The sequence below is a fragment of the Erpetoichthys calabaricus genome, chromosome 8 (genome assembly GCF_900747795.2).
Source record: "Erpetoichthys calabaricus chromosome 8, fErpCal1.3, whole genome shotgun sequence".
Lineage (NCBI taxonomy): Eukaryota > Metazoa > Chordata > Cladistia > Polypteriformes > Polypteridae > Erpetoichthys > Erpetoichthys calabaricus.
In genome coordinates this window covers 82,811,817-82,836,937 of record NC_041401.2, presented here as the reverse complement: position 1 = coordinate 82,836,937, position 25,121 = coordinate 82,811,817, and the positions used below count along the sequence as shown (strand labels likewise).

The 25,121-nt window shown below is 35.6% G+C and overlaps 1 protein-coding gene across 1 annotated transcript; it reads left to right on the top strand.

The window, feature by feature from the left end:
• On the top strand, window positions 1-24,800 carry LOC114656559 (heat shock transcription factor family member 5). Its single transcript, XM_051931244.1, has 7 exons — window positions 1-231; window positions 7,925-8,557; window positions 11,610-11,933; window positions 15,695-15,789; window positions 22,613-23,083; window positions 23,610-23,733; window positions 24,679-24,800. Exons 1-7 carry the CDS (start codon window positions 180-182, stop codon window positions 24,777-24,779), a joined length of 1,800 nt encoding a protein of 599 aa, XP_051787204.1. The 5' UTR covers window positions 1-179; the 3' UTR covers window positions 24,780-24,800.
• The last annotated feature ends 321 nt before the right edge of the window (window positions 24,801-25,121 follow it).

The following is a 25,121-nucleotide window of genomic DNA, read 5'->3' as shown; positions in this document are numbered from 1 at the left end:
CGCACTGACTTTAACACAGGGCAACTTTAGAAGCCTTTTGGTATCTTGGCAACCGTTTACGTCAGTTCCTCGGTGGGTCCACGTTTTTAATTGTGCGATATAGCGGGACTCCTGCATTCATAGGCTGGACTGCGCACTAGCTACGTCCTTTTCACGTTAGGACGTACAGCATCAAAGCAATGAAGAGTCTGCACAGTTACAAACCTGTTTTTTGCCCTCGCCCATCTGGAGGTAGGTTTTAGGTGCAGTCGTGAAACTTATCTACCTCAAATGGACTGATCTGACATTGAAGTAATATGTTCAGCTGTTGTGTGTCGCTTATGGTTCAGGTACGAATAGGAGTGCTGATCTCGCGCTATATTTTCTAGTTGTTGATGAATGTAAAAATATTTATAAACTAATAAAATCATAGTTGCATTGAATTAGATTTCGTTCGGCAACATGGACATTTTTGATAATTTCGTACTATGCCATGGGAACGGATCCCTTTACATGTCTTTATTTTTATTTATTTTTTGACTCGTAAACATTAAACGCTGTCATGCAGAAACTGCTTTTAGGCCATTTTAGTAAGTTATAGTGGAAGAGGTGTACTTTTTAACTGGCCGTGAACTTGCGCACGTTACTAACCGACTCCTATCAAAGAAGATTCGAGTTTTAAGACTATAAGACGGTTGTCAAATTGAGTTGGGACCATTGATAAAAATTGTTATCTCACAGATAAACATATGAAACAGACAATTAAATGAAACCCCACCTTAGTTCGCTGTCGATGCGAAATATGGCGGCTTCTATCCCTATGCGCGCGCCATTTACTGATGCAACTGCGCACGCGCACTCTCAGAAGACGCCGCAACGGTCCTGGTTGGTTGTGATCTGTTTTTTTTTCTCTCGACATTCCGTGTTTCTTGTAGCCTTTCCAAGAATATAGCAAGATATGTCAGTTTTTTTACAGTTGGTAACATCCAAATATAAATTGTGACATTCTATAAATATGCATTGGGGAAGTGAAATAAAAAATGAATTTGCTGCACACTTGATCGTTTTGCGTTTCACATGATAAGATGAATATGAAGCAAAATTCCAAAACATTATCTATGGATTTTGGGTACGCTTGTGCATACGTTAATATTATAGAATAATAAATTTGAGTTTGGCACAGTGGCGTTGCAACCTCTCGGATTCTCTGCTTGAATCGCATGCCCAGTTGTTGTGTTCATATATAGTAAGCATAGTCTCGGCTGTCTGTTTTTTTCCGATTTTATTTTTAAAATTTTATTCAAAGAAAATAATTTTCCATACAATCAAGTCGAACTACAGAATTCAACGCTCATCCAAGAGAAGAGAGCTAACAGCATGGACAAAAATTTTAAAAAAAGAAAGGCAGAAAGAAACCACAAACAAGGGAAAATATCCTAACCCCATCTCAGCCCATCTGCGAGTACTGTACACCAATCACAGCTGTGATAGTAATCTATCTATCTATCTATCTAGTGATGAGTGAACTCTATGGTGTTCACTTCTCCTCAAGTTCAGAGAAATTACGGAATTGTTTTTTTGAATATCATCAAACTTGGCAAAATGAATTGAAGTCACTGGGGACAGACTAACTGAACTAGATTTGACTGGATTATAGTGCCGCAATCATCTTTAAAGTGTCCCTGAGTGCTAGGGAAACATCTGCCAACTATACTGGACTGATTACTGTGGCCAAAAGGAAAATCTGAGGTATGCGGCAGCAGTGCCAACCACTGTGCCTCCATGAGATTAAAGAACACAGAGACTCACAGTCGTATATTTCATCAAAACAAAGCAGAAATACAGAAATTGTAGTCAACATTCAGAAATAATACATAGGTTGTTTTATTTTGATTTATATCAGAAACTATTGCTTTGTGTGCTTTTCAGAAAAATGAGTTTTGTTGTAAAAAATATTCAGCTCTGGGAGGAAAGCAAAAAAATTCAATTATAAAAATAGTTGAAGGCAAAAAATTCAAAGTGGCGTGTCATGATTGAAGCCGCTGGCTCATTCTATTTAAGGCTGTCCAAACTATCTGTGTTGATGCTTTGCATTTTTTCTTCTTTCAAAAAGATAAAAATGTCTTTCATTATTATTTCATAGTCTTCTGTGTTCAGGGGGATATCAGGGTCTTGGAAGGTTTGTTTTCATTCTCCATGTAGCTAATTACACATGCATAGGGTACACGCCTCCTTCTCTTATACTGACATGAAACTCGAATTTTAACCTGCACATTTGTCAACAAGCACAGATAACTAATTGTTTATACTGTATATATTTCATAACAAATAAAATTTGAGAACTTGCATTATTTGCTTATCTGTTACGCTCCTTAAATTGAGTTCACCAACTACACACACAGTATTAATGTGCTTTTATGGCTTTACATTTTGTAGCTTTTGTTTTTATGGAAAATACAAAAGACTGCGGTGAATACTGATGTTATAGTAGTTCACCAAGTACCTTAGCACCTTTGATTTCTATGAAACCTGCATGCTCTGTTTATTATCTGCATGAGTTTTCTCCCAGTATTCAAATCTGCAGTGTGTCAGCCAGTAGACTTGTGATACTAACTGTGAGCGCGACTGTGTGCTCTTCATAGTGCCAACCACTGCATGCCTTCATAAGATCAAAGAAGAAAGAAGTAGTGGGAGATGCACAACCTTCATAACCATTCTGTAAAGCAGATTATCAGCATTATATACCCATGGGGCGGTCCCATCTAATGTTGGCTGTTACAGCTCTGAGGGATGTCACACTGACCTTACAAAGTATTATGGGACGCTGAAAAAAAGTTCTCCTAAACCAGCCAAATTATCAGTAAATAATTTAACAAACAAGGGGCATTTACTGTAACACTTTGGTGAAATTCATTGATCAACATTAGTTCATAGTATCTTTTGAAATTCTGCTAGCATATTAAGGACTACTGGTATAGATGTTTGTGTATGCGATATATAGAGTGCAATATCATCTCTGCATATATTTTTTTTTTGGAAAGATGATGATAATGCTTAGCAACAAGTTAGAGATAGAATTTTGTTCTTTCTAGCTTCTATAACCATTGTTAATACTAGCAGGGCTAACTTAGTTGAAAATTGTTTGAAAAATTCCACTGGGTAGCCTTAAGGGCGTACTGCATTCTGAATCTGGAGTGAATTTATAGCATCCAGTAGTTGTGAGAGTGTCTGAGGTTTGTTCAGTTCCCCTGTACTAAGAGTATCTAGCCGTGGTATTTATTTTGTGTCAAAAGACTCCTTAGATTGTGTCGTATCTTCTTTAAACTGAGTAGAACTTCTAGTACTCCCTAAATGTGTGGCTTATTTTTATGGTCAATGGTTTTATCTCCAACTGCACTGGATCTGCGTTGGAAATTTCTGCTATTGCATTGCAGACATGCTGTTTGTGGATTTGTTAAGCTAAAAGCTTCTCTATTTTTTTTATCCACATCTGAAAGAAGTGTGTGCTAGGGTGACTACAGTTTCTAATTTGACCTTTTGTGAATGTTGTGTTATCTACATTCATGCTTTGACCCAGAGTCTATGGACTCAGACCACTGTGCATGACACTAAATAGGACTAAATGGGTTTGAGAATGTTAGGATACTTTTTAAAATCCATCCCACCTTTTGCACATGCATAAACACAGGGATATTTATGAAATTTCTGAAATTCAATATTATTGCATAGTGCTGTTTGTTTACTGAGTACTTTGCAGACTGTTGATTCCTTAATAAATGTTTCAGCTATAATAGAGTGATAGTTATTAAATGATGCAACAATTTATATATACTGCACATAAAAGTTACATATCTGAAATGTTTCTGCTATAATAGAGTGAAAGCTAGTTATTAAATGATGCAACAATTTATGTATGCAATACATTAAAGTTATCTCAATAATTAACATAAACATTTCAATATTTAGCATAAATCTAATTACGGAGACACTTAATATTACTCCATCATTTTATGCCTTAAGGCTCACTATGACATCATTTATTCATTTGAGATGTTTGTGCAAGGCCTTGCTTTATTGTTTCTATTTGCTTTCAGTTTGAGGGGGTTTCGTAAATTGAGTTTTTTTTTCAGTGTTTTTTATCAATAGCCTTGTGCCATATTTGCCAAACTCCTCAATATTGATGGATGGTTTTTACTTTGGAAAACATTACTTTAACCTATGCATATAATCCACTTTAGTTTTTACAATACATGAATGCAATCATTGTTTTTGTTCTGTAGTGATACAGTATACTGTATATGAGTAAATATATACCAATCTTTTCATCTTAAATGTGAATTGCTTGTGTATACAATACAATTTTAGCTTCACTATCCCAATAAAATGATACTGAAAGTATGTGTTACAAGGCTTCATAAATAATACTGGTTAACTAACAAAAAATATTTTAGAACAGCTTTCCCTTCATTTTCTAACTTAATTGATAGTATTGTATTTAGATAAGGCTACTTGACTGTAGCAGTAGTAGTAGCATCAGCAACTATGTACATTAAATTATTGTATGTCTAATTGTACAATCTGCTCTGTGAACCTAAAGTGTTTTTACAGTCCCTTTGTAGGAATATGCACACTTCAAATCCAACATTTGGCAAGATTAAAGATGGGTTTCCAGCCAGTAACTAAACTATAAGCTATGCAAGAGGTGAAAGAATTACAGTACCTGCTTCCCCAATTTATTGTGCCCTTGATTTGATCATTTAATGTTTACTTAACAATATAAAGCATGTTTAAGACGATCTGAGCTTTAAAGTTGAAAGGTGGGAGGGTTTGTACAGTATCTTCAATTCAAAAGCTTAATCCCATAAGAGCAGTTTTACATTTCATTTACAATACTTTCATTCTGCAGAAGTATTTATTTACCAATAGTTAAAGCAAAAAATGTTTAGCAAAATATTTATCTGTTTTGGATATTTTGAGCACAAGACTAGGTAAATGGCATGTGGATTATGTGATGCAAGTAAAAAGTTTTCTTGTCCATCACCACATAGAACATATAGGGTAAGTAAAAGATAAAAATATTATTTTTGCATGGAGTATTCCCTTTAATTTTGTAGATCAATCATGATTGCCCCTTTTGAGTTTAAAAATAGATTTTTTTTACAAACAAATTGGCAATTTTGACTGAGCTACAAATTTCACAGTCTAACATAAACCAGCAAGCCTGCGATTCTTGAAAGAATCGCAAATCCAAGAATGGCAATCACTTTCTGTGCCCTCTGATACTTGGAGGGATGAAATATTGTTGAGGGTGGGCGCGTCCTGGGAAAGTTCATTTCATTAAATAAACATATCTGTATTAAAGCGGTTTCTTTTTGGAGCTGTGACTCATCTGGTTCTGGTGTTTCATAAGCGCGTTGTACGCACCTTCGTTTATTGTTTTTATCCATGCAGTCTCTTTTTTGTTTTTCTATGGCTGTGTCGTCAGCGAGAAGTCGTTTGCTGACGGCGGCGGATTCGCGTGCTGAAGTGACCATGGCGGCGGATCCGGGCATGGAGGGCTACATTACTAAACGAACGTGGTATATGCGGTGGTGTGGTCGGTCGCGTTCGGGCGGCTGTACAACCTGGCGTGCACGCTATGCCTCAGGTTTAGTTCACAGGTCATAGCCATGTTAAAGTTTTCATTTAATTAAATAAACATATTTGTACTAAAGCGGTTTCTTTGTGTGGGCGCCTTCGTTCATTGTCCATTTGGAGCCGTGACTCCTTTGCCTCTGCTGTGTCAGAAGCGCATTGTGGGCGCGTTCGTTCATTGTGTTTATCCATACGGGCTCGTTTTGTATTTCCGTTAGTTGAGCTCTTTCATTGTGGAGCCGTGATGTCTTTGCTTCTGGTGTATCTGAAGCGCGTCGTAGGAGCCTCCGTGTATTCTTTTTACCCATACGGTCTCGTCTTTGTTGTTCTGTGGCTGTGTCGTTAGGTAGAAGTCGTTTACTGTTAGGAAGCATACTCCAACTTACACACACTGACTGCTGGCACAGTGGATTAGAGCAGGTGTAGTTTACAGGTTGTGGTGTTTGGGTGCCACGCATTGACTCTGGGAACTACGGGCTCGGTTTTGTATTAAAAATCGTTGAGCTCTTTCCATTTGAAGCCGTGACTGCTTTGCCTCTGCTGACACAGACTGCTGGCACAGTGGATTAGAGCAGGTTTAGTTCACAGGTTGTGTTGTTTGGGCACCACCTACTGACTCTGGGAATCCGCTGGGTTTGACTCTGAGGCGCAGTGCGCATGCAGTTGCGTCCGCCGTCCATGCATAAATTAAACTGTCGTTTAGTAATATAGATGCTGTCTGTAGCACAGGGCAGTTATAACCATTGTAAAATGCCAAATACGTATGTATTTCGAGTTAAATCAATTTTGCTGTATATAGATAACTGCATATAAAAACCCTGCAGAGAATTTTTGTTCTGTTATCCTTTCATCTCACAGAAACTGTAAACAAGTTTTTTAGCGTTAAGTGTTTTAATAGTTATAAGTTGAGAAAATCTTGTGCTGGACACAGCAGATATTTATATTTTGGTTTCTCTTCATGATTATGGGTTTTGACAGCCAAAGCATCTCTCAGCTGCAGTGGTCAATCCACTCCAAATCATATACACTCACCCACATCAGTTTATGGTCACACTGTTATGTCTTTGGACTTGAATCAAAATCAACTTTTTGAGAAATAAATTAAATGAATCTGTCGAATATATATACAGTATATATTAGGAAAACTAACTTGAGTTGTACTATCTGTAGTGAGATATGAACACAGTCTGTGCAAAGTCCTTTGCTAAACTTTTGGAAAAACTTTTGCTAAACTTTTGCAATCATTAGGTGCAATGCCAAACAATCCAAGGATAGCACTAGTCCATTGGAAGATGAACAAATACACATACAAGCCAATATAGCAACATCAGTTCTCCCAAGTTTAATCAGGTCAAAGCTATTTAAGTTTAGTAAAGATGTTCTAGAATAGGCAGTGTGGTAGAGCAGAGCTGTTTGGGTTCTGCATGGTGCCTACATTGATTGGTATCAGTGAGTGTCAGTGAGTTTTTGCACTTAAAATGTCGTGCACAGTTCTGTTAATATCTAATCCTCAGCAAGAGATTTTTGTCATGCGTTAAAAAACTTGAGATTTGGTCTGTGGCACTTAAAACTGCTCTATTAAACAACCAGCCTTTTTCAATTTCTGAGTACTTTTTCTTGTCATGTATGTGCATGACACACCACAGAAAGTGTGGCATACAGATGGCTTAACTCTGAAAAAATTATTGATTTTTATTAAAATACAGCAAATTGTAATACTGTAGTTCAGTTTAAAGTTTGTTATTTATGCAAAGTATAATGAAGCTGGCTCTTTTAACTATGCTGCCACTTGGCATGAATACTGCAAAGTTGCAGAAGCAAAATTAGGATAATACACAGAATATGGCCTTGTAAGGTTGGGAGGTGTTGGTATAACTACAGTCATGGCTTCCTCTACCAGAAATGAAGCGTATCAAGAAACGTATCATTACCTCAAGAAAGCAGTACTGAAAAGAAAACAGAATCTGTGTTAAAATGTATTATTTCCAGTTTTCTTTTGTTGTCACAAGAATGCCTCAGAAACACAGAAGGTAGGTTTTTTTAAATTGAAACTTTCACTGCCACAAAGTGGATATATTTGATAAATTTAAAGCTGTTTTCACAATGGGACCCCAGTACCCATTAGCTCCATTATAAAACAGAAGGGCAAAATAGTTAATTTTTAAATTTATAAAATTTGCTTCACTTTAGAACACAATTTTATGTTGAGAATTAATGTATACTATGTTTGGGAAGAAATAACCTTGAGTTGAAAAATACCAAACTTATCCCTCAAATTCATATGAACAATATTGAATTTATTCCTCTGCAGTGGTGCTGCCAGCGGCTATCGACCACCCAGTGATAGAAGAAGACCTACTTTCCATACCTATCAATCCTAATAACTTCCCAGCAAAACTATGGCGATTGGTGAATAATCCAGAAATTCAGTCTATAAACTGGAATCCCAGTGCTGAAGGAGTAATAATTATTCATCAGAAGCTATTTGAAAGTGAACTTTTGTCACCAGTTAAGCTTTCAGTGGAATCATCAGATGTGTTCAAGACCACTAACTTCACCAGTTTCATTCGACAGATGAATCTGTATGGGTTTCGAAAGCTTCCTATGAGTTCTGGAAGTTTTTCTCAAAGTGGCAAATTTGGAGGAGACATCAAAGCAGTTAATGGTTCTGTTTGTAAAGACCTGCTTTCTAATATAGATACTGACAGATACCTTAATACAGTGGGGGACCAGAGAATTACAGATGGGACATTGCATCATTTCCTCCATCCTAACTTCAAGAAAGGACACCCAGAGCTATTAGTCAATGTAAAGAGACTGACAGGTGTTAACAAAGCCAAACTAGAGGCAGGAATTGAGGTAACATGCAGGAAACCTAGCCAGAAGCGGAAGTTTCTTTCATATTCTACTGGTTCCTCAGAACAAGGAAGACTAGAAGACCAAGGTACAATATTTTTTCGTTTGCTTACTTTAATTTTATTTATTTTCAGCATAGTCAAAGTAGTTATTGATTCTGAATTTACAGTATGGCAGTATCAAGGTGTATGTATAAAAATTGTTAAGTCATTATTTATCTGGGATAAAAAAAAAGTTTGTTGGTAGGAGGGTGTTATTAATAAACTGACATAGTAGAGTATTTCCTATTCCCATGATCCACATACAACTACCTTCTTTTTCTCTTTTCAGTTACCTTAGGTATTTCCCTGAAAGCAGAACTTCCCCATCTGTCATCCATGAGGACGACAGGCGTAACTGATTTCCATTCCATCTGAGTTCCTGGTTACTTAATTACTATAATATCTGATCAATAAAACATGTGTAAGAAATGTTTTAATATATAATTTCTATCAAATGCATTCATAATACTTTTGCATGTCAACAAGAGTGTAGCAATATATAGTCTCTACACTTTAGCAACCAGTTACTCAACTTGTAAAGGAGTTTGGCATGAAACTACAAAGGTGATATGTTGTTTATAATTTTGTTGTGTCTATGCAGTTGGCTGATTCATGCTCAGTGCACTCAATAATTTTTAAATTGTAATATCATAAAATATGGTGGCCTGGTTGCTCAGACACTGTCGTCTAAACAAAAAATTAATTACATTGAAATTAGTTCAAAATAATAATACTGATTAATTTAAAATAAAATATGCCTAGGAACCTGCAAAACAGGTACAAATTCTACACAATTAGAAAGCTCCTATCCACTTTCTCCAAATATTTGTATTTAGTGATGTTTAGTTTTCTTTATGCCTCAGCTGTCATTGTACTTCACATTCGGTCCAACCCAGATTCAAAGCAACTACATTTGCAGCCAGTTTTTATATGTTTGCGTTCCTTCTTTTCTTGCATTTTTTAAAGATGAGGGAACTTAAATAGTGATGCAGCACCTCCTACATTTGAGTGCTTTGCATTTTTTGATGCTTAACTATTTTCCTCTTAAATGTTCCTAATGTCTTCACAAATCTATAACTTTTTTTACTTGCCATACTGCAATTTCAGTAATGCTTCTTTTATGTTAATTTTTGTAATGATTACTCATGATAGTTTGTATTTTCAATGGGGCGGCTTGCGTAATTTTCTCCTCAGCTCTTGCATCATTTTCAAATTTAATTTGATGATATCAAGAACATCAACGATGAAAAAAACACAAATTTTCTTGTTATTCATCCTATTTCACTTGGCCCTAATTACCTTGTCTGTGTCCTAACCACATGTTGTAACTTAACTTAGTATACCACCACTAACTTGACTTACAACGATGCAGCTAAACACTTTGTCATTTTGCCATTACAGTACTGCAATTTTTGGTTTTATTTATCTCTCATATTGAACTTGTGAGTTTAGATTTGTTCGTTTTTTTACATTATACTCTAAATGTTTTCATCTTAATGTTTTATACCTTGTGTATACCACTGAAATGAGTATAAAGTGTCATTGTTTTAAATAAATTTCCCTGACATTTTGGGTTTATGAGAAAAACTTTTCACTTTACCTATCATAGTCCATTGTAACCCTCTCTACAAAGTACATTGAGGCAGAGTTCACAAAAAAGAGATTTCTTTGTCACAAGTAGGCAAAATCATTAAAAATTCTTAAATTCCTTTCAGCTTTCCAATGTCTCAATATATACTGTACATGTGTGAATTCCAAACCATGGTCTTTTATATTAAGAAGAAAACACAAAGTAAATTAATGCAATGTTTACAGTAAATCTACATTAATGTCAACAGTTAAGAAAAAAGACCAACAAAAATTCAATGAAAACTTTATAAAATTAAAATGAGCCAAGGATTTCAGCAAAAAATACAAATGAATTAATAACTGATACTTTTTTTGAGTCTAGTGCAGTCCCTTGTAGAATAAAGAAACATTTTTTCTCATCCTTCTGATAAATATAGGTTAGTTGACCCAGGTGGCTATCAAAAATTTTATTTGACTATACATTTAATTTGGACTATATTAATTTATAAATATTTGTGATGTATGTTGAAGATGTTTTAAATGTTTTTCCAACATTAAACTTTCAAATTGCTCATATGTATCAGATCCTGTAATGGTATTTCAAGATAAGGCCTATACATGTTCCAGTGCTTCTCCTTCAGCTTCTCCTTCTCCAAACTGTATGTGTTGTTTCTTCTTCTTTCTACTCTTCCTTTCTTCTCACTTTTTCTGGCTTTTATTTTTAAACAACCCAAGGATCATTATTGCTCTGATTATGGCAGTTTTCAATACACAAGTTAGAAAATCAAAGTTTTAATGATTTGTTCATACATTTACTTAATTACTTGATATTTGCTGCCATAAACCTAGTATTTTTTATTTATATGTCATTTTCACAACGTAAAGTACTAGTTTTATGACTAAAGTGGGTCATCTCCTGTTCTGGCCACATTCATCCATCTATTCATATCTTAACATGCTTTTCCAATATTGCTTCTTAGGAAGCCAGAATCTGTGTCTGACTGGGATGCCACTTCGCGTCTGGGAAGACTTACACTCGTTTTGGAATAAATTATAATTGCCACTTATTCAAATATGTGCTTTCTTCTGAGTGTGGAAGGAAACTAGAGTGCCTGGAGAAAACCTCTTGGACTGTGGAAGAACGTGCAAACTCCTCATAAGCAAGGATCAGGCATGTAATGAGCACTGGTTCCTTTAGCAGTGAGGCAGCATCACTAATCAAAACAAAAAAGCCCATCTTAGTTGTTTTCCTTTTTTATGCATATTTAACCATTTTTTGTATTTTGTACATTTCTGTACATAGTCTTAATAAATTCCTTTCAACCTTCCTATTCAAGATTCTTTTAGGAGTTCTAGTGCAATATTATGTTTTCTTACCATGTTACTAATGTTTAATTTAACCCTGCTATTTCTTCTTCCGCATCATCTTTTAATATACTGATAATTTTAAATTCATGTAAAATTTTTATATGGCTTAATTGTTTATTAATAAATTGCATATTTTGTTCTAATGCTGTATTTTTCCCTCAGATTCTACAAATCATGACCAGACCCATCATGCTTTCTACATGGAGAACTTGCATTTCATGAAAGGTCCTGATCCTTCTCCAATTTCACAGCATATGTGGCCAAACCATAGTAGGATGTACATGAGGAAAATAGATGGCTATTCTCAACACCCAGACTGGGGCATGCCTGTATCAGTTTATCAGGGATTGCCACTGCAAGCCAGCTGTGCTGTGCAAACCAATTCAAGCCAACTTCATGATCAGCAGAGTCCTCAAAGAATAGGTGATCTGGAACACAATTTCAACTGGCACCTGACTCATGTAAAACAGTATCCAAGCCTCCAAGGTAAAGTCTAAATAATGTTCTTGGATAACCAATGAAGTGAGTACATGCTAGATAAAAAAAGCATTGTAGTACCATGTGATATACAACTGTTAGTGTTTTTTGGATTCAATGATTTCTTTAGGTGCTTTTCACATTTGTCTTCAGGTATTAACAGTGTTTCCCACAAAAATTAGAAGTTCCCCATTAGAAAATGTAACTGTTTTGGTCACATGATCATTTTCACTAAAAATGACACTATCATTTTTTAATTAAGAATAAACATAAATTTAATAAAGTAAATAAGTAAGTTAATAGACAATAAATATGACAATGAAGTTTCAATTTTAAAAAATTGTCTCTTTGAAGAAATAACAGATTTTAAAATATAGCTATGATGGTGCTTGGAAACTGATTAACAGAGCTATATATGCTACATATTTTGTTATGAACAAAAGTCTTGTATAATAAATACATCCCCACTAGTTGCTGGAGCAAAGTTAAGATGAAGATGACACAGTGAAATAAAGTTGCAGAGGAATTCTGTCAATAACTCTGACAATAATGAATAAATAGCTTATCAATGTAGGGGAATCACAGTGATATCTGGTTGCTAAGTCTAAGGCTATTTAATCATACAGTGCTCAAGGCAATATATAGTTACAGCTTAACTGCATATAGTATTAAATTTCTTTTACTTGGACCACTAAAACATACTTATTTTTAGAGACTCGTTTTGATTTTTATCCATGTGTATCTGAAGAGATCAAAACATGGGTGTGGAACACCAGTACAAGTTACACTTAACTGTTTATTGGTTACAGCAAAGGCCAATTTATTATTACTGCTTAGCAACCAGACAGTTGTGCGGATATGCACGTTTTTCCTAACATGAATTCAGAAAAACATTATGGGCTGCCTGAGAAAGAATAATGGATTTTTATTATTTATATAATTTTGTAGCAGCACTAGCTTGCTGCTAAATGTTCTGTATTGGGGAAACACTGGGTATTAATGTGACGGGGAATGTCATCCTCTACAGTTATCATGGGAATTATTTAGAAATGTTCATAGTTTCACTTTTGCATGCTGTTGGTTGCACTTATTTTACTTTGATTTAAAAACAAAAAGCCTATTTGGCTTAATAAAGATTTGATGTGTAAATGTTGTGTAAATGGAAAACTTGATACTTTAGCTGAGAGGCTGTCACTGAGGCCTAGCTGATATAAAAGCCACCATCTTGGGGGCAGGATTTGGTTGGTCTGGGAGCCAAACCTGAGCAATAGATGCTTTGGAGGTTGAATAGAACTTTTAGACCTTGAGTGGTATCAGGGTGGACCAAATACAGAAAGCAAGTTACATAGTTTATGTTAAGTAACGGAAGATATGATATATTCCTTGTGGTGTGTCTTTAATAGTTACTGTATATTTGTAGATTGGACAGAGTGATGGCTGCTGGTTAGGGATCTGCACCGGCAATCGGAAGGTTGTTGGTTTGAATCCTGTAAACACCAGAAGTATCTCTACTCTATTGGGCTCTCGAGCACGGTCCTTAACCTGCAATCGCTCCATACTGGGTATGATGTTAATCCGCATCCAGCCCTGCAAGCAGGTCCTCCAACTTACAGGGAAAACTTGGGGGATGGTAGCACTTTAGCCACCATAAAAATCCTCATACTGATCCAGTGTGGTGCTGAGGTGTCACCCACCGCACTCGGGTCCCAGTCTAGGTGGTTTGTCGTGTGGTAGGTACGGCAATGCGCTCTCGGTGCAGGCTCCTAAACTATCCTGTCCTGTAGATTGGTGTACCCTGATGAAATGGTATATTATGGACATTCCTCATTGGTTGATTATGGTTACAGAAGTATAAAACCCAAGAGTACTTAGGGAAATTCTTTTGTTTGAAATGTTGATTAAAGCTGGACTGTTACTTGGGTGATTAAAAAAAAGTGAATATACCTTTTATTTTCCTAGCCTTATTTTTTGGAGAGACAGTTGGGTTTTTTTTGAGTTTATTTAATTAAATAAGATTTTTTTTCCTGACTCAAAATGAATAGTAAATAAAGCAATGATCATATTTTGGCATCAGTAACTATGGTCAAGGGCGGAAGTTTCATTGTTTCATAGCTCTCAAGGACCACACTTCTGTACAAAGGTGTGCTACGTGGTGGATTTGGTGCCACATTGCTTTGTGAATGCCATTTCCAGTATAGGCACAGCATAATCCTTGCATATGTGCAGGAAAAAATGGTTCAGATATTGGATGGGTGTAATCAGATCTTTATCCAAATACTAAACAGGATTAATAGGAGGATACTTTATTAAGGAACACAACAAAACTTTGGGGGTTCTTCCAGTTATATTATAGCTTGTGTAAAGAACTTAATACTTGTCACATAAATTCCATCACTAGTTAGCATTCCCAGATGAAGACTTTACACCAACCAAAGTGACTGGAAGTGTTATGAAGCCTTTTTGGTGCAGAATGTCATGAAACCTTAGGGTCTATAGTTTAGTTTTTATAAGCATTATTTAGCCCATTGTAGCCTTAAAAACTCAACTGATGTAATAGACATTAATCCAAAATTATGGAGGACTATGCAGGAGATTTTTTTTTTGAAGATGGACCACCAGTGACTTGATTGCAGACTCACTGAAACTGGTTTAGGCTAATGACAGTGTTCACTACATCATACAAATCTAAATGCATAGTTTAGACAAATGACAATAAAAGCTGGAAACAATGCATAAAAGAGAGAACTGAGTTAAAAAAAGAAATAAATGGCTGCAATTGTTTTTTATATATTTCATATCAGTATGTATGGAGACTTTTGTGTGCTTTAGTCGATGCAATCATTTTACAATTAATGACACTTTTAGTAATTCATGCTTGTCATAGAAAACTACTGCTCTCCTGTGAGTGGGAAAGTGAAATTAGTGTTTTTAAGTTAATATAGATTTATGAATGTAGGTCTGATCAAAGTCATGCAACGGTTCAGGAAATCTTAATGGAGCAATGTTTTTTTAATATATACAATCATGAGAAGTCATTTGACAGAAACTGAAAAACACAAATAACAAACTTTTATCAATGAAGTAATTTTAGATTGTCTGGTGCAATATATTACTAAATAATTGATCAGCCTTCCTCAGAAATATTTTTGCTCAGTGTGCCATTTTTAAATGCAGAATGCTAAAGAATTATTTGTGTTTTAAATCAACGCTAGTATTATAAATTTATGGTATTGCATAGTAAGAAAATCTATTTCTTGTCTTGGCACTGGGGTTGTTAATTATTTGCTTAACATATATTCCTGTACTGATTTCCAAGGCTAAGAGTCATGGAGTGATGAGAGTGATGATATATTATTAAAAAGTTGTATTATCCTTCCCTAGAATTAAGAAATGGTTACTTGGTTTTCTACAGTAAGAAAGCCATTTGCTTTATGTATTTAATTTTAGAATTAATTGCATAGGTAACCAACACAGCATAAGACAAAAGCCAAGGTCTATGTCTCCCCAATCATGATGTTGCCTGACTGAACAGTACAGTTTCTAGATAAAAGGAAAAAAAGGAGACAATCAGTGAGACAGTTTTCTGGACTCCAAAACCCCTTTTGATACACCTAGTATTTTAAAGAGAACTTGTAGTTATTATTGTAACTGAACAATATAGGAAATTCTTTGGTTAGTTTTTAAACTTGATTAAACATTTAAGTTAAAAATACAACCAAAATCTTGAATGAATGAATTTATTCTTGAGTTTTGCTTTTAACTTGTTTTAGGAACATGCCACTGCTGCTCTTCTTCATCTGTTGGCTCAATACCAGGATGTGCAGACCAGCATTCTTCTATTTTTCCTCACTACAACTATTACCAGGTTAGTACTAACAGTCAAAGTGAATTGGTAGCTTGGACTGTACTATGTGACTGTATTATTGTTAGCACATTTTTAAATAACACTTAAATCATTGAAAAGCTGACATAAATTACACTGCACAACAGTTTTTTTGAAAAGTCTTGCTTCCTGAAAGGTTTTTGCTGATTGTGACAGGTACTTACTGGGTATGCAGAAATATAGTTTTAGTTTTACTGCATCACGTAGGAACTCTGACAAATAGACATTTATAGGTTTACTGACAATAACATATTTAGTCACGTTTATGTTTTGCATAAGCTATTAAATTCAACAGAATTAAAAGTGTTTTGCTCCTGATTTTCTTTTGTATTCAATTTCTGGTGCATCACGTTGCAGTGTCCAACAGTAGTTAGCGAGCATTGACGGATTCCAGTTGCCCTGGTATCGTTTCTCCATCGTAGCAATGTCCTGGTGAAACCTTTCACCATGTTCGTCACTGACAGCACCAAGATTTGCGGGGAAGAAGTCCAAGTGTGAGTGGAGAAAATAAATCTTGAGTGACATGTTGCACTTCATTGTCTTGTATGCTTTGAGAAGTTTGTGTACCAGCTGAATGTAGTTTGGGGCTCTGTAATTGCCCAGAAAATTGTCAACAACGTCTTTGAAGGCTTTCCAGGAAATTTTTTCTGGCCAAACTAACAGATCTTCAGACTGCTTGTCACTCATAACATGTCTGATCTGGAGACCAACAAAAATGCCCTCTTTGATCTTGGTGTCAGTTATTCTTGGGAACATCTGTCTTAAATAACGAAAACCTTCGCCATCCTTGTTCAATGCCTTCACGAAATTGTTCATGAGTCCCAGTTTTATATGAAGAGGAGGCAAAAATATCTTTGCCGGGTCGACAAGCGATTTGAGTGCCACATTTTTCTATTCTAGAACTAACTTTTTACGGTGTGGCCAATTCTGTCGAGAATAGTGCGACTCTTTGTCCCATTCACAGATGAAACAACAGTACTTTGTATAGCCGAGCTGCAGTCCTAGTAACAGAGCAACGACTTTAAGATCTCCACAGATATTCCAGTTGTACTTGCTATACTGTACATGCTTCAGCAACAGTTCCATATTCTCATACATTTCTTTTATGTGTGCTGCATAGCCAAAAGGTAGTGAAGGATAAACGTTGCCATTGTGTAGCAGAACAGCTTTCAGGTTTAACATTGACGAATCAATGAAGAGACACCACTCTTCCGGGTTGTGATCACAACCCAAGGCCGAGAACAATCCTTCAATGTCACCACAGAAACAGAGACTGTCGCCTTGTGCAAAAAATTTGGTTATATCATGATGTCGGCCTCGAAACACAGAAATTTTCGTACCTGGTGACAGCAAACACCATTCCTGCAGTCTCGAACCCAGCAGCTCAGCTTTTGCTTTTGACAGACCCAAATTTCTGACCAAATTGTTCAATTCGGACTGTGTTATCAGATGTGGATCGCCTGATGAGCATGGTTCAAAATCTGGGTCAATGTCATTGTCAGTACCCTGCATTGCAGTTTCTTCATCTGTTTCGTCTAACATCCAGTCCTATGGTGGTTTTGGAATTGGAAGACTGTTGTCGTGTGCCACAGGTCTCATTGCTGAAGGCAGATTAGGATATTCAATTGACTTCTTGTTTTTGGCAGAGAAACCAGACACATTAGTCAAACAGAAGTAACAGTCCATCACATGGTCTTTCTGTTCTTGCCATATCATCGGAACAGCAAACAGCATCGTCTTTCAAGTGCCTCTGAGCCAGGCTCTCAGACTGACAGCACATGTCACACAGCAAATGTGAGGCGCCCATTCCTTGTCTTGATCACCAATTTTGCAGCCAAGATACAGATGGTAAGCTTTCTTCACAAGAGCAGTCATCCAACGTCTCTGAGGCGCAAGTGTATATTCACCACAGATATAGCAGAATGTATCGCGGCTGTTATGACATTGACGAGACATATTGCCCAACACCAAAACGTCTATAGCATCAAATTTACTTACTGTTATATTGCTACAGATACTATACTTTACTATACTGATACTATACATTACACACTGACAATCTATATAAACCAAATGAACAGGATCGGTGTATGCAAGCCACCTTTATAGCATGCTGAGACAGCGTCAAGCTCGTTCAGACCTGCTAAGGCATGCCCAGGATGTCAACTTTCACAGAACAGCTTCCACCCTGGCCTGATTCCATTCCTGGACAATGCCCAGGCTGCACAAACAGTTGTTGACAAGTCACTTACGGGAGCAAAAATGTTTGGATAGAAACAGAAGAAAAAATCATGACAAAACTGAAGATTTCTCTGAAACGGTACGTGATGCGTAAATATTCGTGATCAGCACCCAAACATCTATAAGAAACACCCAACAATGTTCAAGAATCAAAAACTTTCTTGTGCAGTGTTATCTAACTGCATGTTTTTTGGAAGCTAAGAATTTAACCATATACATGTAGTCCATAGGTAAAATGTAGATAAAATGAGTCGTTTCCTTTTTTGCTGTTAGAGATGCTGTATTAACGATAAAATAAGTCTAAATTAGAAGTCAGCAGTAAGATTATTATAGTTAATAAAAACTAAAATCAAAACTGAAACAAATAATAGAAAACATTTTCTTAAACTGAAATAAAATAATTAACAAAAGCAAAATGAAAAGCTAAAACTAAACAAAATTATTAAAGTAGCTGGAAAGACTAACAGAAATAAAAAATAATTTACTAAAAATATTTTTAGTTTTCATCACAACCCGGACTTACACAAGGACTAACCTGGGATCCTGGGGTTACGAAATTAATCAAAACAAATTAATAAAAATTTTATATTTGGTTTTTGAATAAATATTCTTAACGTTAGTCCCTTGTGACTTTAACCTCTAAAACAGAAAGTCATCCATCAAGAGCCGCTCACATACATTCATTCAGTGATCGACGCCGGGTGAAGGAGTGTGGGTGTTCACACAACATTTGCTGGGTATGGGCACGTAAAGCATGCGAAACAGAAAGCAATTTACTGTGTGAGAATAGTAACAGTTCTTCAGGAGCTGATAGTGGCAGCATGATAGATTCTGGTTCAAGTGTTAGTGAAGAATAGCACATGAGTCTAATGTCCGTTATGATGAGCTGACACATTTCTTTGAGCTTCTTGTATATCAAGATGTAAATTCAAATGGCTTGAAGTCAGAATGTGCTGGACAACAGAATCTTTACCATATGGACAGAAAAATCACGAGAGAGTGCTGTTTCAGTTTATTTCTCAATTATCTGCGTCCACTTTGCACAGGAAAAATTATTTTTGAAAATAAAACAACACTGATGGAGAGACTGACAAGGTCAACATACAAGATCAGCATAATGCTGCTAACCAATCACTTTTGCTTTAAAAAGGCCATGTAACAATGAAGCAATACAAACCTTGTAAAATTCTAGAATTGGCAATGTCTCCACTGAACTATAGGCAGGTAGGTGAAGAGAGTCTCCCAACTGGTGACAAACTAAGCCTACTTATGTGTTTTTGTATTTATTCTTTATTAATTTATCATTTTTAGTTTTACATTCACAGTTCAAAATACCTGAAATTGTAAAAATAATCCGGTAACAGAATTATGTTTTAAAATATTTGTTCCCCTGTTTTCAATCTTTCTCTCTCTCTCAAAATAAATAGTTGAAATATCATACTCTTTTTGTTCTTAACATCAGACATATAGTAAATATTGCATCCAAACCTGCTGGGATAGGCTCCAGAATCCATGAAATCCTGATCTGGATAAGCAAGTTTAGAATATACTATATATATATTGTTCCTGTTTCTGTCGTTTTGTGGCTGTCCACAATCCTATTACCTGCTCTTTCTCTGCTCATTAAGGGTTTACTGTGCATGGGCTATTCAAGTCTCACTACTCCTAACCTTGACACTACATGATTGTTTTTCTTTGTTTCCCTCATCACAGTTAGGTGGGGTCTGGACACTGATTCAAGTCTAAAAGCCCTGTTCTTCTTAAACCCCCGTGATACTGTGTCAGAACACAGTACAATCTATTTTTGATTTTTGATATCTTTTCAGGCCTGTAGGTGGCAAAATTCTGTCTATAAATTGTATGTGCCTGAGATCGAATCAGAGATCAATATGGCTGGTAGAAAATAACAAAGCAGTATGGGAGACATTTGAATGCTATATTGAAGGCATTCATTGTTAAGCACATTGTCTTGGAACAGGATATGTTGTGTGCTGTACACATTTAGAGTGAAAAACCCTCAAACCTTAAAATTCACCTAATTTTCATCACAAATTGGCCCATTCTCAGCAAGAAAAGTAAAAGATGAAAAGTGCCAACAGTCAGTGCACATTTATTTGTTCAGTACAAATGACATAGAAAATATTTTTAAAATTATGAAATTGTATAAAATTGTTCATATTCAGTATCTGGTTTTGATTATGCTTTTTTATCAGACAAAAACAAACCCAGATAGTAAACTATGTAGTGTAGTAAATTTCCACTAACATTAAACTCATATCCAGACAAGTTAAGTTTACAGTTCTGTCTGATTGTGGCATAAAATTAAACTCCATAGTAGCTCTTTAACCATATCATAATTAGTAAAACTAAAACTGAAACTAATAGATATAAAAATAAAATACAAATGTTTTTGTGAAATAAACACTAAATTAAAAATAAGATACAATACAAGATGAAGGAAAACTAAAACTAAACTGATTTTCCAAGCAAGGTCATAAAAAATATAGAAATAAAAACTCATATAAGAAGGTAAAACTATAATAACCTTGGTCAGCAGTACACACTGTGGTATTTCTCTAGAGATATTTGCATTGCATTCGTAAGACTGGTTGATTCAGTATGTGCATCATGGCTGCCTACTTATTGTTTAAGTGTTACTGGTAGATGGAGAACGTGGAGAGCACTAGCCATATAAAGCCAGGTATCATCGGTAATTTCTATAATTAGCTACTTCACTTCCAGCCATAGAAGTAATATATGTAGTAGTAATAGTAGTATTGTCATGTGTTCAGAGTACAGTAAAATAGCAATGAGTGGATATTACAGAACACACATGGTGATCAAGCAATTAGCTGCAGTGTTCTGTTTTACCTGCCAACTGTAGTTCAGAGAAGGTAGAAAATCCCTTTAAGATGGCAACAAGTGCAGCCTTTTGGTAGCAACATGAGCTGAAGACAATGTCAGGAATATACTGCCATATTCATCAATCATACTCGACAGAAATTCTGCTGTGACTTTTTTGTTTCTTCACATTAAAATTGGCATTTGTGGTCATTTTGACATCGCTGCTGAAGAGATCATTGTGGCTTTGATAGTTCTTTCCACAAAATGCTTTCTCTGTCTGCTTCCAGCAGTCATATGAGAGAAGCAGGACTGCATTTTAGCTGAGGGAAGTTTCCTTTGGAGGATGTGGACAAGCACTGCACTTTTCAACTGCTCGACTGCAACTCATATTGCATTGCTTTAATTAAAAGTAATCAGTGAACTAATCTGTTGCACGCTGAGAAACTTGAGGCCTTTTTATCAAACTTATTTAATATAGATGATCATGTCTATAAGGTATTAGAAGCAATTAAGTATCTAAATATTACCTTGTTGATCCCAGAGTCTAGACTGATTTGTTCCAGCAGCAATACAGAATATAAAGTACAAAATTGCAAAATCACAATTTAAACTGTTTTATTAAGATCAAGACTCAAGATCAGACCGATCGACCGACCGAAAGAAAGAAAGAAAGAACTTTATTTGTTCCTAGGGGGAAATGTGGCTTTTTACAGAAGTTCTTTAAATAAATACATATATAAATAGGTAAATACAGTAAGTATACACACACTATGGTTTGAACACACCCCAGAATGAATATAAAGCAAGAAAACTAAAAAAGAAAAGTTCTGACTTGGCTATCACCAGTATGCACTTACTGTTTCTATTGTTTATCTTGTTTCTAAAAAATATTGTCCTTGTACCAAAGTGTCTGGGATAACTGACTTGGATGAAGACGGCCATGATGGGAGGAGGCATAAGGTTTGATAGCTAATGATAAAAAATAGTGGCTGTAGTACTTGTTGCATCAAGAAGCGGTAAGATGTTGGACAGCATTAGTCATGATGGCTGCTTTTCCATCATCCTTTGCTTCTGCCAATGTTTTAAGTGAGTCTATAATCAGTCTTTTAAGTATAACTGGCCTTCCGGGTCTGTCTATTCAGTCATTAGCTATTCTCTAAGCTGGCATTCTCCCATAAGAATACAGAACACAACAGCACACACTCAGATATGACTGATAGGGTAAAGTATAAGCTTGTCAAACATTAAATGACCTCAGCTTTCCCCGGACAAAATTCTGCTGTTGCCCTTTTTATATATAGCAAGTCTGTGCTGTCCAGTCAATCTAGTCTACTCTTCCATATATTTACAGGTCCATAACACCTTTTCCTTTATCATGATCTCTGAACTCCCTGGCATACTTATTGAAGCGCATTGTTAATCTTTTAAGGACTTTTTCTTTGCTAATTTTAGTAATTGTAACAACAATATAGTTCATTGTACGTTTAGAGTTATCAAAAGAGTGACCAATCAGTGCCTATTACTGTGAGAAAGTGCAATTTAAAATATTACCTTCAAAATATTACTATGAATGTTTTTTTCTGAAAATAAGTGAAAGCAACGAAACAGGTTTATTTTTACATTGTTTTGTCCAGCTGTTAGTTCTAACTACAATATGAGGGTCATGTTGCTTGTATTTATAACCCAATTAATCTGACATCTGTTTATTTTTCATATGTAGTTGCCATGTCCAGTAGGTGGTCGGAATTCCTTCAGTCCAAACTGGCAACACACCAGCTCCTGTTCCTCTGAAGAGAGCAGGAAGATGGATGTTAGTTTGGAAACAGTATTTCAAATAGCAGATGAGTTGCAGGTATCTCCAAAAGCAAGCATGGTAAAAGTAGAAATGGATCCACTTCAAACCCCTACTCAAGAAGGCACTGCTGCAAAAGAGCACTTAGTATCAGATGTTAGCAGTCATGTTGCTGAAAGTTCACTGTCCCAGTTGGCTCCAATAGAGCTTCACAACTTTACTCCATTAAGTCTGGAGACCGTCCCGATATCTGCTACTCCTGATTTTCAAACTGAGGGAATAATCACTCCAGTTTCTACTGTTGGTGCACCAGAAGCTTCAGTTCAGCAGCTGAAAACAGAACCGAGCACCATTCATCTAGAGTCTTGGGGAAGCTTAAAACCTTCTCAATCTAATGAGGTAAGAAATCGTATTTTAGGTAAAGAGTTTATGCTACAAGGTTATGGAATACCAATTATTATTCAAAGGCAGTACTTGATTTGGCAAAAATAGGCAATGACAGACCTGCTAAAAGTAAAAAATAAAAGAATTTTTTTAAACAAAAACTTTTAGTTGACAATAATAATGGAGGCAATAAATAGTCAATGTAAAAACTAAAATTAGTATAGTTTCTGGTGAAGTGTATCCTTTTGTATAAGTATAATAGTTCCTTCATGGTATTATTTAGTTACTCTCAAAATATTCATTATTTGAATAATTCAAGATGCATAGGCTAACACTTTTTCATTAAACCATTCGTTTTTGTCAACTTTAATTAGTCTCCACTATTATTACACAAATCAGTAGTGCAAAACAAGCACTGTGAGAGAGTACAGAACACAGCAGTAACATTTACAGAATCATCTCCTTGCACTAAACCTAACTGAAACCTAGAGATTAATTTAGCATTACTGAGATGAATTTAACTGTCACTTTTTTATTCCAGATTTCCAAGCACATTCTCCACTCTTTGCCAGAAGAAAGATCCCTAACAGCCATGGAAAACAAAACTTCAATTTATGGCACCAATACTCAACATAAGCAACACATACTACAGAGTCAATCTCTGAGTAAGTTGAAAAATGAATGTATATTTTCATTCTGTCATACATAGATTCTTGCCAGATCATCATAAGAAGGTCTGTTTGTTTTGTATTGTGAAATAATAGCATTATGAAAAGTGTAAATCTGTAATAGTCCATTGTGATTGGGCTGCTTCTGATTATAAACATTAATGGCGTACCATAGATACAACTTTTCAGAATACATTATTAATCTTAAAAAATTAGTTTATCCTGAAACCCATCATTTAAACTTTTACTGTGCTTTCTTTTCTGATTGCTGCCTGACCCATTCATGTGTATTTCTCTGATACTTGCATATGTGGAAGTGTTTAGTTATTTTAGTTATTTGTGACTCTTGATGTGCAATTGAACCAGGAAGCAAGTGTTACTCCTCAATTAAGGATTATGGAATATGTCATGGGTGTGATGGTAATACAGTGGTTACAGTTGCTACCTCAGTGTCCAATATTTGAGACCCAGGTTATGTTATTTGTCTATTCTTAGTTGGGCCAAGTGTAAGTAAGTTAGAGTTGTATGTACATTTATGTATGCATCACAATGAAGTTGGTGCCCTCTTAGGCTCCAGCCCATTGCAACCCTGAGTTTGATTAACTGTACTTGAAAATTAATTAATAAATTAATAATGTGTCATAAACTTTTCCAATGTTTTTGCTAGTATATGTTTAAAGGGTTCTGTTTATCTTGTCATTTGTTAGAAAACGTTCAGTTTATTTTCTTCAGTTATGAAAACTAGCATGCTAAGAGTAAGAACAGTTATTAAGTTAACTTCAGGCTTTATATCAAGAAAGGTTTTATACAACTGAAAACATCACATAGCATTTAATACCTTGCTACCAGTTTATATAAAATTATGGTTAAACAATGAGTGTTACATTTCCCTAAAGATCACTGCTGCACTAATTCAATTATTGATTGTTTTTCTCTGTCCAGATCTTGTCCTTTTAGTGGATGTTGCCTGCAAGCAGGAGCCCAGTGGGAACAAAGATTGTCAGGTTCCTGTCATCCAGTCACCAGCTATGAATAAAAAATAAGTGACAGACCTTTAACGCTTACTTCTTTTACAGACCTTTAACGCTTACATCTTTTCCATACTTGTTGAGTTTCTGTTTTAACATTTGTTGTCCTGTTCTAATGGATTTTAATGAAAAATAAATTTTTGAAAAATAGAAGCATCAAAGTTAGAGAAGTTCATTTAGTAATACTGTACATTTGTAATGAGCTTTGCATTCATTTAAATATTTTTAGACTGAACATGGAGTTATACAATGATGACACAATTGCATAATCAAGAGTGATGTGGTACTGCAGGTCCTCACAAATCCAAGGTTCAAATTGGGCCTGTATGGAGTTGGGTTATTCTTCTGTCTTTCTCC